At 49.0% G+C, this 13,414-nt stretch overlaps 1 protein-coding gene across 3 annotated transcripts in view; it reads right to left on the bottom strand.

The window, feature by feature from the left end:
• Positions 1-13,414, bottom strand: part of LOC129854491 (transmembrane protein 266-like) — a 59,340-nt gene that overhangs the window by 40,861 nt on the left and 5,065 nt on the right. For all 3 annotated transcript variants that reach the window (XM_055921582.1, XM_055921583.1, XM_055921584.1), the window contains exon 3: positions 4,687-4,908. In XM_055921582.1, the coding sequence (XP_055777557.1) occupies positions 4,687-4,908 (222 nt within the window). The remainder of the gene's footprint in view (positions 1-4,686; positions 4,909-13,414) is intronic.

Raw genomic sequence — 13,414 nt, 5'->3', positions numbered from 1 at the left:
GCTGTAGAGTAGGGGGGGGCTGTAGAGTAGGAGGGGCTGTAGAGTAGGGGGGACTGTAGAGTAGGGGGGAGCTGTAGAGTAGGGGGGGCTGTAGAGTAGGGGAGGCTCTAGAGTAGGGGGGGCTGTAGAGTAGGGGGGGGCTGTAGAGTAGGGGGGACTGTAGAGTAGGGGGGGCTGTAGAGTAGGGGGGACTGTAGAGTAGGGGGGGCTGTAGAGTAGGGGGGGCTGTAGAGTAGGGGGGACTAGAGTAGGGGGGAGCTGTAGAGTAGGGGGGGCTGTAGAGTAGGGGGGGCTGTAGAGTAGGGGGGGCTGTAGAGTAGGGGGGACTATAGAAGGGGGGAGCTGTAGAGTAGGGGGGACTGTAGAGTAGGGGGGGCTGTAGAGTAGGTGGGGGGGCTGTAGAGTAGGGGGGACTGTAGAGTAGGGGGGACTGTAGAGTAGGAGGGACTAGAGTAGGGGGGACTGTAGAGTAGGGGGGACTGTAGAGTAGGGGGGACTGTAGAGTAGGGGGGACTGTAGAGTAGGGGCTGTGGATAAGAGAGAGATAACAGAAAGTTCAGCTCCATCTTCACAATGCTACAGGCCATGATATACAAACATGGCCGTCGGTCGGTGATGGTAGGTGCTTCATCACAGGCTGAATCCCAAATGACACCCTAAGTCCCTATGTAGTGCAGTACTTTGACCAGGCCCATTGACACACACACACACACACACACACACACACACACACACACACACACACACACACACACACACACACACACACACAGCAGGTTGACATGAGAGGCTTTCTCTTGATTAATCTCCACCACTTCAGCCCCACTAGAGGTTGCTACTGAACTACACCCAGCCTCTTGCTGCAGCACAGTGATAAAATACAGCCTCTGTGGATCAAACACTAGCTGCATACGGTCACTGTACCCATGAAGTCAGCAATGAACACGATAGCAAAGTCAAGTTTGGTACCCGATCAAGCCCTGCAATCCCTGCACATTATTCACAGAGTAAAGTTATAAGAGACATGGTTCTAATTGACCTCTTGGAGATGAGATGTTCACATTTACAATAAACGTTTCCTTTGCTAAATGTAGGACAGTTATCATACAGAGAATGATACATGCTGACTGAAATCAGAGGGGTTCTACTCAGTATGACTGTCCACTGTCTCTCATTCTTGATGAAATACCTACATTGTGTTGTTGTGAGATTCTCATTTCAGAGTACACGCTCCTGTAAGTGATACAGTATTCAGTATTACAGTGTATTACAGTCTCTCTCTCTCTCCCTCTCCCTCTCTCTCTCCCTTTCCCTCTCACACTCCCTCTCTCTCTCTCTCTCTCCTCTTCTCCCTCCCTCCGTACATCCCTACACCCCTCTCTCTCTAAGAGCAGATGAGCCACCTAATGCAGACAGGGAAGGCAATTCACTTTTCTGTAGAGAGTCAGTGGACCACAGGACACATTCCTCTCTGAGATACATTATCAATTTGATGGCCATGTTGGATTTCCACCCCCTCCCTGTACTGCTGCTATTGATGCCGCCAGCGTCTCTATTCCTCCCAGCTTCACTTCATCATTCAGCAGCCACGGCAATAAAGCAGGAACATTTCCCTCCCATTTCCTTTATGAAGGTGGTTTTCTCTCTGTTTAGAATTTGGTCTTGTTCCCACAGCAGTCAATCCTGAACCAAAAGGGTTCTTCCTAAACTCAAACTGAAAGGTCAAACACTTTATATTGTTTGTGACACTCAAAGGCTAGAGAGTGACCACCATGGACCACAAATCAAATTGTAAACATGATACAATATTATGGCTGTATTGCTACAGTAGTGAGTGTCTCCATTAAATAGTGCTACTAAAGGTCACTAAGAGGAATGAGGTTTGCTGCTGTTGTCCAAGGAGGGCTGATCGATACGGTATTAAGCAGACAGAAGCACGTGCGTAAGCATTCAGGAGCTAACACTGCTGAAACCCACAGAATAATATTGGGTGAATCTCAAGTGCAGGTTCCTCACCTCGGACCTTCTCTTCCAATGAGTTTTGCGAAAGAGGTGAGAGGACACAAGGAATCAAGGAAATACAAATGAAATTGACCCATGGTGCCCCCAGGCCTAGAGGACACAGGTTTGACTGACACCTTCCCATCACCTGGCTAATAGCCTTCTTTAACAGGGATTCACCCTTGAGTCCTTTACTATGGAGCCAGTGCCACCTCTGATGCTGAATCCTAATGGAGCGACCCAGGGGAGGAGGGACCAAACGCCTGATAATGATGATTGGTGTTCCATTTAAAGTGTAGTCCAGATAGAACAAGTTCCTGCGTCGTGGATTTAAATGTTGTTGTTTTTTATTAGGATCCCCGTCTTCCTGGGGTCCACACAAAACATGAAACATGACATAATACAGAACATTAATAGACAAGAACAGCTCAAGGATAGAACTACATCAATAAAACAAAATACGAAAGGCACACGTAGCCTACATATCAATACATACATACTAACTATCTAGGTCAAATAGGGGAGAGGCGTTGTGCCGTGAGGTGTTGCTTTATCTGTTTTTTCAAACCAGGTTTGCTGTTCCCTTGAGCAATATGAGATGGAACGGAGTTCCATGCAATAATGGCTCTATATGGGAAATGGGATTTCATTAAATGTCATGTAGAGAATGAGAACTTTTACTACTCCCACTGACAGGATTTTTACAAGCAGCCATTTTGCACTAATGACTTGGATATGAAATAGTGACCCTGACAGTAATGTAGTTGAAGTAGTACTGCTGTGGTAACATACAGGTCAAATCACCTTCAAACCAATGATGGACAATTCCTGTGTTTTGGCCCATACACAGCCAGCAGATTTCACAACAAGCAGAACTACAAAAACAGTGTGACATAGGCATGGCATTCTCTGTTGTGCAGCAGGGAGTAGCTAGAAGTGTGTTGCACTTTTGACATGAAAATGGGGCAAACGAGAGATGTAGCCTGTGAGCTCACAGCATCATGATGAGACAACAACAGTAATGTGTTAGTGTCAGCATTGCACTGCCCACTGTTGACTGTGCGTCTGTAGGATCCATCTGTTTAAGGGGCACGGCTGATAGCTGGCGAACACTGAGCCTAGTGGAGTGAGACCTGATCTGGTGTCAAACGGAGTGCTTGGAAGGGAAGGTGTGTGTCTGTTTGGGATGCTGGATCGTAAAGCCAAAGCATATGGTGTTGTTTATCTGGACTCACAGTAAGACCCAGGTCTGAGTCACTATTACTGGACAGGATGCCATTGCAATACGGCAATACAGGGGCCGTGTTTTTACTGTATAATGAAAGAGACAATCTGTTAAGACCATACAGTAACAGACGTACAGGGACCGTGTTTTTACTGTATAATGAAAGAGACAATCTGTTAAGACCATACAGTAACAGACGTACAGGGACCGTGTTTTTACTGTATAATGAAAGAGACAATCTGTTAAGACCATACAGTAACAGACGTACAGGGACCGTGTTTTTACTGTATAATGAAAGAGACAATCTGTTAAGACCATACAGTAACAGACGTGCAGGGACCGTGTTTTTACTGTATAATGAAAGAGACAATCTGTTAAGACCATACAGTAACAGACGTGCAGGGACCGTGTTTTTACTGTATAATGAAAGAGACAATCTGTTAAGACCATACAGTAACAGACGTACAGGGACCGTGTTTTTACTGTATAATGAAAGAGACAATCTGTTAAGACCATACAGTAACAGACGTACAGGGACCGTGTTTTTACTGTATAATGAAAGAGACAATCTGTTAAGACCATACAGTAACAGACGTACAGGGACCGTGTTTTTACTGTATAATGAAAGAGACAATCTGTTAAGACCATACAGTAACAGACGTACAGGGACCGTGTTTTTACTGTATAATGAAAGAGACAATCTGTTAAGACCATACAGTAACAGACGTACAGGGCAGCTAAAATAGACTGGGACCTCATCCATCACACATCAACCTAACACCTTACAATTCTGGTTAAGGGTAGAAAATGGAACTAGCAGTGTCACAAGTAAGGTAAACTATGGATGTTGCAATATAGGTCTTGAAAGAGCACAGTACATTCAGGGGATGCATTTAGACCCTCATAGGAAATTTATGGAGACCAAATAGCAAATATGAATCCGTTTATCACTGACGGACATCCCCTGTGTTGTAGCTACAGTACTGGCTATGAGTTAAACAGGACCAATGTATCATGTGAGATTGAACATCATCCATACTTCTCCCTCTGTGTTGGCCAATGTACCATTAGCATAACTGACACTGTACATGGCGGTGTGTTCCTGCCCTCCTTCCCAGCCTTCACTCTGTTAAATGCTTGATGTACTGCATAATTATACATGATACCATATTCAATTACATCATTTCGTCTCACATTCAAACCAGAAGCAGGTCGTTTCTGAGGATAATTGGGAATTGATCATTTCCAAGGTGTGGAAAGTCATTAATAGAAACGTCTGCCCAAGATCTTTTCAAACCCTTATGAACCGTTGTAGATGCGTGCAAGGTTTGGACCTATTGGTGTAATGGCTGAAGTCTGTAAATAAAGCCACAGCGCCTGACCCTTCCCTTCCCTAATCAATAGCTACCTACTGTACGGTCAGTGTCTTTCAATGGATGAATACAGTTGTATTGCCTCACCCTTCCCTGTTGTCGTCCTCATCCAGGTTAGAGAGGAGCTGTGATCCGGCCAGGGAGAGGTCCAGGTGGGCCAGAGGAAGGTCCCTGTAGCCGAAGCTGACCAGCTGGACAGGAGCCATGCAGGACGGGTCCATCTCCTGCACACCATGCTCCTCCACTGGGTCTGGCTGGGAGATGATCTCCAGGTCTGATAGGCCTCCAGCCTGCTGCTCCACCACGTCACTAAACACACAGGGAGAGAAGACGACTGTGTTAGCCCACTGAGCTCAAGCCTCTTCACCTTCTAACTCCACTGGGTCTGGCTTCACCCTTTACCTCCAGGTCCGACAACCCAACCGCCTGCTCAACCATATCCCTAAACACAATGTTGTGGGCTGCTGGAGATCCAGATCCTATATCAAAGTCTGAGAATCAACACTATGAGATGATGGTGTTCATGTGTTACTTTGAAACAAACAAAACAGGGAAATAAAGTCCATTGAAGTGCTGTAGAAAAACACCAACTTGGCGATTGGCGATAAACAGCACACCTTGCATCAATGATATCTGATTCAAACACACACAGTGACCTGAGTAGTGGTAGAGGCTGAGCCTCTTCTGCAGGGGGGTACCAGAGCACCATGACAAAGGGAACAAACTGAGCATATCCAGTTATTTGACATGGATTATTGTCTGATATGCATGACTTCCTCTGTGGGGTGGAACAAAAGTTGAAATGATACAAACACAGAAAGTTATTGAAGAAGCTCTGTCCTGTCGCACAATAGAACAAATAACAACATTATTCTGTCTCACTCCTGCCAAGTGTTAGCATTTCATCAAACAGGCAGACTGAACTTAGACGTTAAATCGGTACCTACACTCTTAGAAAAAAAGGTGCTATCTAGAATCTAAAAGGGTTATTTGGCTGTCCCCATAGGAGAACCCTTGAAGAATCCTTTTTGGTTCCAGGTAGAACCCTTTTGAATTCCATGTAGAACCCTTTCCACAGAGGGTTCTACATGGAACCCAAAAGAGTTCTACCTGGAGACAAAAGGGGTTCTCCTATGGGGACAGCCGAAGAACCATTTTGGAACCCTTTTTTCTAAGAGTGTACGTCAACTGATTTTGCAAACACACACCGAGGGAGCACAAAGCACAACATCTGATACTGTTGTTTCATTCTCCTCTGTAGTATAGTTAAACACCTCTATACAGCTTTGTCAGCACCTCCAGAGTATGTATACATACTGTAATATATCAGAAGTTTCTATTGTGGGCCAGGCCTCTAGCAGCATCACACAGCCCATCCACAAGCCTCAGTTGTGCCCTGTGGTGCATATTTTTAGACCAGAGCAGATGCGGATGTATCATGTCTGCTGTGACGTTGCTCTCCTCAACGCTCACAAGCCTCCCATTGTCAGATGAATGGATCGGAGCTCTTACAAATGTGAAGTTAGGAACTCTCTCTCTCTCTCTCTCTCTCTCTCTCTCTCTCTCTCTCTCTCTCTCTCTCAGAGATTTGATCTCCACTGTGCTGTACTGAGGCGCTGTGATGCGTTCCACTGGGCTGTACTGTTAGACGCTCCACTGTGCTGTACTGAGGCGCTGTGAGGCGCTCCACTGGGCTGTACTGTGAGACGCTCCACTGTGCTGTACTGAGGCGCTGTGAGGCGCTCCACTGGGCTGTACTGTGAGGCGCTCCACTGGGCTGTACTGTGAGGCGCTCCACTGGGCTGTACTGTGAGGCGCTCCACTGTGCTGTACTGTGAGGCGCTCCACTGGGCTGTACTGTGAGGCGCTCCACTGGGCTGTACTGTGAGGCGCTCCACTGGGCTGTACTGTGAGGCGCTCCACTGGGCTGTACTGTGAGGCGCTCCACTGGGCTGTACTGTGAGGCGCTCCACTGGGCTGTACTGTGAGGCGCTCCACTGGGCTGTACTGTGAGGCGCTCCACTGGGCTGTACTGTGAGGCGCTCCACTGGGCTGTACTGTGAGGCGCTCCACTGGGCTGTACTGTGAGGCGCTCCACTGGGCTGTACTGTGAGGCGCTCCACTGGGCTGTACTGTGAGGCGCTCCACTGGGCTGTACTGTGAGGCGCTCCACTGGGCTGTACTGTGAGGCGCTCCACTGGGCTGTACTGTGAGGCGCTCCACTGTGCTGTACTGTGAGGCGCTCCACTGGGCTGTACTGTGAGGCGCTCCACTGGGCTGTACTGTGAGGCGCTCCACTGGGCTGTACTGTGAGGCGCTCCACTGGGCTGTACTGTGAGGCGCTCCACTGGGCTGTACTGTGAGGCGTTCCACTGGGCTGTACTGTGAGGCGCTCCACTGGGCTGTACTGTGAGGCGCTCCACTGGGCTGTACTGTGAGGCGCTCCACTGGGCTGTACTGTGAGGCGCTCCACTGGGCTGTACTGTGAGGCGCTCCACTGGGCTGTACTGTGAGGCGCTCCACTGGGCTGTACTGTGAGGCGCTCCACTGGGCTGTACTGTGAGGCGCTCCACTGGGCTGTACTGTGAGGCGCTCCACTGGGCTGTACTGTGAGGCGCTCCACTGGGCTGTACTGTGAGGCGCTCCACTGGGCTGTACTGTGAGGCGCTCCACTGGGCTGTACTGTGAGGCGCTCCACTGGGCTGTACTGTGAGGCGCTCCACTGGGCTGTACTGTGAGGCGCTCCACTGGGCTGTACTGTGAGGCGCTCCACTGGGCTGTACTGTGAGGCGCTCCACTGGGCTGTACTGTGAGGCGCTCCACTGGGCTGTACTGTGAGGCGCTCCACTGGGCTGTACTGTGAGGCGCTCCACTGGGCTGTACTGTGAGGCGCTCCACTGGGCTGTACTGTGAGGCGCTCCACTGGGCTGTACTGTGAGGCGCTCCACTGGGCTGTACTGTGAGGCGCTCCACTGGGCTGTACTGTGAGGCGCTCCACTGGGCTGTACTGTGAGGCGCTCCACTGGGCTGTACTGTGAGGCGCTCCACTGTGCTGTACTGTGAGGCGCTCCACTGGGCTGTACTGTGAGGCGCTCCACTGGGCTGTACTGTGAGGCGCTCCACTGGGCTGTACTGTGAGGCGCTCCACTGGGCTGTACTGTGAGGCGCTCCACTGGGCTGTACTGTGAGGCGCTCCACTGGGCTGTACTGTGAGGCGCTCCACTGGGCTGTACTGTGAGGCGCTCCACTGGGCTGTACTGTGAGGCGCTCCACTGGGCTGTACTGTGAGGCGCTCCACTGGGCTGTACTGTGAGGCGCTCCACTGGGCTGTACTGTGAGGCGCTCCACTGGGCTGTACTGTGAGGCGCTCCACTGGGCTGTACTGTGAGGCGCTCCACTGGGCTGTACTGTGAGGCGCTCCACTGTGCTGTACTGTGAGGCGCTCCACTGGGCTGTACTGTGAGGCGCTCCACTGGGCTGTACTGTGAGGCGCTCCACTGGGCTGTACTGTGAGGCGCTCCACTGGGCTGTACTGTGAGGCGCTCCACTGGGCTGTACTGTGAGGCGCTCCACTGGGCTGTACTGTGAGGCGCTCCACTGGGCTGTACTGTGAGGCGCTCCACTGGGCTGTACTGTGAGGCGCTCCACTGGGCTGTACTGTGAGGCGCTCCACTGGGCTGTACTGTGAGGCGCTCCACTGGGCTGTACTGTGAGGCGCTCCACTGGGCTGTACTGTGAGGCGCTCCACTGGGCTGTACTGTGAGGCGCTCCACTGGGCTGTACTGTGAGGCGCTCCACTGGGCTGTACTGTGAGGCGCTCCACTGGGCTGTGCCTTTAGGTTGTGTAATTATGAGACTTCACAGGGCTGTGGGGTCTGGGTTTAGAAGGTCAGACAGTGCTCCAGTTGTACTCTAGCTCAGTCATCCTCCTCATCCTCCCCCTCCTCCTCCTCATCTCATCCTCCCCCTCCTGCACCCCCTCCTCCTCATCTCATCCTCCCCCTCCTCCTCCTTCCCCTCCACCTGCTCCTCCACCTCATCCGCCTTCACCTCCTCCCCCACCTCCTCTCCCACCTTCTACTACTCCTCATCCTCCTCCACCTCCTCCCCCACCTTCTACTCCTCCTACTCCTCCCCCTCCTTCTACTCCTCCACCTCCTCCTCCCCCACCTTCTCCTCCACCTCCACCTTCACTTCCAACTCCTCAAGGCTAAGTAAAACAATATCGACCTCCTACATAATGAAAGAAAACCATCTTGTAGTTCCATTCTAAGTATTAAGAGATAAGTCAACAGTAATGGTCTGCTGATAGGATCAGGGTTGACCTGTGCAGTTGGAGGGCAGCCCCATCACCATCACTAGGACCAGGGTGTGCAGTAAAGTGCTTGTGTTGTGGGGAGTCAGTGGCCTCGGAGGCACCCAGGACCAATCTAATCTCTACAGTGACTCACTAACCTTCACAAGGACGACGGACACGACGGACTGGGAGCAGACCACACCTGGAGTGGTTCCTACTGCATGTCCACGAACAAACAAACACAAACACACTGAACACACACACACACACACACACACACATACACACACACACACATGCACACATAGACACACATGCACACACACACACGCACATACACAAATTAAACCCACATAGGCTGCACCCACGCATACTGTGCATGCTAGCATATCCAGGTGTGTTCTTCTGACACACATTCACATAAGAAATAGTTAAAGCAGTTAACAAGGATTTCTAAGGAAATTCTCACGATAAGCCTGACGGATAACAGTGTCTGTCTTGTGAAACAGAGAGGTTACATGGTACACATAATCAGTGGAGAAAGCTCTCTCTCTCTTACGAGCCTGGCACGCATCATCCCTAGCTGAACCCCCATCTGAAATGTTAATGTGGTCTATGTTTGAAGGCCAGCGTTATGACTAATCCCTACTTAATATGCTCCCCTCCAACATTGTTTTTCTTTTTCCAAGTACACAGAGACCTCTGGGAAGAAATACTATTCAGGTAGTGACTATTTTTCCTTCAGAGTGTGGAGTAAATCAGAGTATATCACCTTTATTCACCAATTACATTTACATATACCTGGAATGGTGCCGGCAGCAGCAGAGAAAATATACAGACAGAATATAGACAGATATAGAGCATCTCGTCTTGGATCAAAACACTACTTGAACACAGTAGGCCTAAATAATAGTGACCCTGAGTGTTTCCCAGTGTGGGTTTGTGTACATGAGACAATGAAAAAAGAAAATAAATACTACTATTCGACTATAAGTGAGACCAAGTAAGCTCAAGGAACTATAGATGCCACAGTCAAGTTCAGCCTAAAGACATAAGCCTCCTCTTCAGCGTCCTTGGTCATCTCGCCCTACACTACACGTCTCCATTAGACCAGACCTGTCCTGGCCTCTCACCACCCCTTCTGATCAACACAGCCATCTGATCAGTCATGGCAGACACAAGCTGTTCAGAGCCCCACACCTCATCATCTCATCCCAGCACAACTGCATGCAAAGCAGGGACCCAGTGCTGTGGCTAGCTGCCAATGGAAGTACATGGACAGTAGTGGCCCAAGACTCCTGTCGTCTTGTGTATCTCAGTTGGTAAGAGATTGTGAGTTAAATTCCCACAGGGATCACATATGTGTACTACAAAGTCCCACAGCAGAAAAGCTCAGAAGCATACTTTATATACACTACATACACTTTCCCACTGTATTATTCAGTGGGAAAGACAAGAAGAGTCTCCCTTGGGGCATTGGGACACATACACACAGCCTGCCCCTTCAGCCAAATGATAGAATTAGAAGTGTTATGGGCCAGGTCGAAAAGGTCATTATTCATGTTGCATAATTGGCTTAAGGCAGTCCACTGACCATACAGAAGGTCACGCAACTGGGAGCAACCACAAAGAAGATCATCGCACCACTTGCAATGTACCGTTGTTTGTGTAAGTTGGACAGACACATCAGTGTTTCATACAGTGGAGGCTGCTGAGGGGAGGACGGCTCATAATAATATATGGAACGGCGTAAATGGAATGGCATCAAACATATGGAAACCATGTGTTCGATGTATTTGATACCATTCCACCGATTCCGCTCCAACCCTTACCACAAGCCCGTTCTCCCCAATTAACGTGCCACCAACCTTCCGTGGTTTCATAATCCAGAAAAGCAACACCAATCCATATTCTAGTGTACTTGGGTTGGTTGGACTAGGCTACAGTATGTGATTAACACACCTTAAAGTACTCAGGTTGTGGAAAGCCCTGCAGAGCTAAACACACCCAACCTGGCCAAGTAAAACGCAGCAGCTGTCTGATTGAAACCACCAGCTGCTACAGAGAACAGTGGAGAAGCTAGCCATCAGTATGAGTTAGTGTTCAAGGCTCCACCTTATCTAACAGTGTGTTCCATGTGTACAGCATCTCTAGACACTTGATGCACATCTCACTCCACTCCATTCAACCCATGTACATGCTCACTCCACTCCATACAAACCATGTACATGCTCACTCCACTCCATCCAACCCATGTGCATGCTCACTCCACTCCATCCAACCCATGTGCATGCTCACTCCACTCCATACAACCCATGTGCATGCTCACTCCACTCCATACAACCCATGTGCATGCTCACTCCACTCCATACAACCCATGTACATGCTCACTCCACTCCATCCAACCCATGTACATGCTCACTCCACTCCATCCAACCCATGTACATGCTCACTCCACTCCATCCAACCCATGTACATGCACACTCCACTCCATCCAACCCATGTACATGCTCACTCCACTCCATACAACCCATGTACATGCTCACTCCACTCCATACAACCCATGTACATGCACACTGTATTCCATCCAGCCCATGTACATGCTCACTCCACTCCATCCAACCCATATACAGTGGGGAGAACAAGTATTTGATACACTGCCGATTTTGCAGGTTTTCCTACTTACAAAGCATGTAGAGGTCTGTAATTTTTATCATAGGTACACTTCAACAGTGAGAGACGGAATCTAAAACAAAAATCCAGAAAATCACATTGTATGATTTTTAAGTAATTAATTTGCATTTTATTGCATGACAAGTATTTGATCACCTACCAACCAGTAAGAATTCCAGCTCTCACAGACGTGTTAGTTTTTCTTTAAGAAGCCCTCCTGTTCTCCACTTATTACCTGTATTAACTGCACCTGTTTGAACTCGTTACCTGTATAAAAGACACCTGTCCACACACTCAATCAAACAGACTCCAACCTCTCCACAATGGCCAACACCAGAGAGCTGTGTAAGGACATCAGGGATAAAATTGTAGACCTGCACAAGTCTGGGATGGGCTACAGGACAATAGGCAAGCAGCTTGGTGAGAAGGCAACAACTGTTGGCGCAATTATTAGAAAATGGAAGAAGTTCAAGATGACGGTCAATCACCCTCGGTGTGGAGCTCCATGCAACATCTCACCTCGTGAGGCATCAATGATCATGAGGGATCAGCCCAGAACTACACGGCAGGACCTGGTCAATGACCTAAAGAGAGCTGGGACCACAGTCTCAAAGAAAACCATTAGTAACACACTACGCCGTCATGGATTAAAATCCTGTAGCGCACACAAGGTCCCCCTGCTCAAGCCAGCGCATGACCAGGCCCGTCTGAAGTTTGCCAATGACCATCTGGATGATCCAGAGGAGGAATGGGAGAAGGTCATGTGGTCTGATGAGACAAAAATAGAGCTTTTTGGTCTAAACTCCACTCGCCGTGTTTGGAGGAAGAAGAAGCATGAGTACAACCCCAAGAACACCATCCCAACCGTGAAGCATGGAGTTGGAAACATCATTCTTTGGGGATGCTTTTCTGCAAAGGGGACAGGACGACTGCACCGTATTGAGGGGAGGATGGATGGGGCCATGTATCGCGAGATCTTGGCCAACAACCTCCTTCACTCAGTAAGAGCATTGAAGATGGGTCATTGCTGGGTCTTCCAGCATGACAACGACATCTCAAGGTCCTGGAGTGGCCTAGCCAGTCTCCAGACCTGAACCCAATAGATAATCTTTGAAGGGAGCTGAAAGTCCGTATTGCCCAGCAACAGCCCCGAAACCTAAAAGATCTGGAGAAGTTCTGTATGGAGGAGTGGGCCAAAATCCCTGCTGCAGTGTGTGCAAACCTGGTCAAGAACTACAGGAAACGTATGATCTCTGTAATTGCAAACAAAGGTTTCTGTACCAAATATTAAGTTCTGCTTTTCTGATGTATCAAATACTTATGTCATGCAATAAAATGCAAATTAATTACTTAAAAATCATACAATGTGATTTTCTGGATTTTTGTTTTCGATTCCATCTCTCACAGTTGAAGTGTACCTGTGATATAAATTACAGACTACATGCTTTGTAAGTAGGAAAACCTGCAAAATCGGCAGTGTATCAAATACTTGTTCTCCCCACTGTACATGCTCACTCCATTCAACCCATGTACATGCTCACTCCACTCCATTCAACCCATGTACATGCTCACTCCACTCCATTCAACCCATGTACATGCTCACTCCACTCCATCCAGCCCATGTACATGCTCACTCCACTCCATCCAACCCATGTACATGCTCACTCCACTCCATTCAACCCATGTACATGCTCACTCCACTCCATCCAACCCATGTACATGCTCACTCCACTCCATACAACCCATGTACATGCTCACTCCACTCCATCCAGCCCATGTACATGCTCACTCCACTCCATCCAACCCATGTACATGCTCACTCCACTCCATTCAACCCATGTACAT

The sequence above is a fragment of the Salvelinus fontinalis genome, chromosome 4 (assembly GCF_029448725.1).
Source record: "Salvelinus fontinalis isolate EN_2023a chromosome 4, ASM2944872v1, whole genome shotgun sequence".
NCBI lineage: Eukaryota > Metazoa > Chordata > Actinopteri > Salmoniformes > Salmonidae > Salvelinus > Salvelinus fontinalis.
The sequence above is the reverse complement of the archived record's forward strand: the minus strand, read 5'-3'. Positions and strand labels throughout refer to the sequence as shown.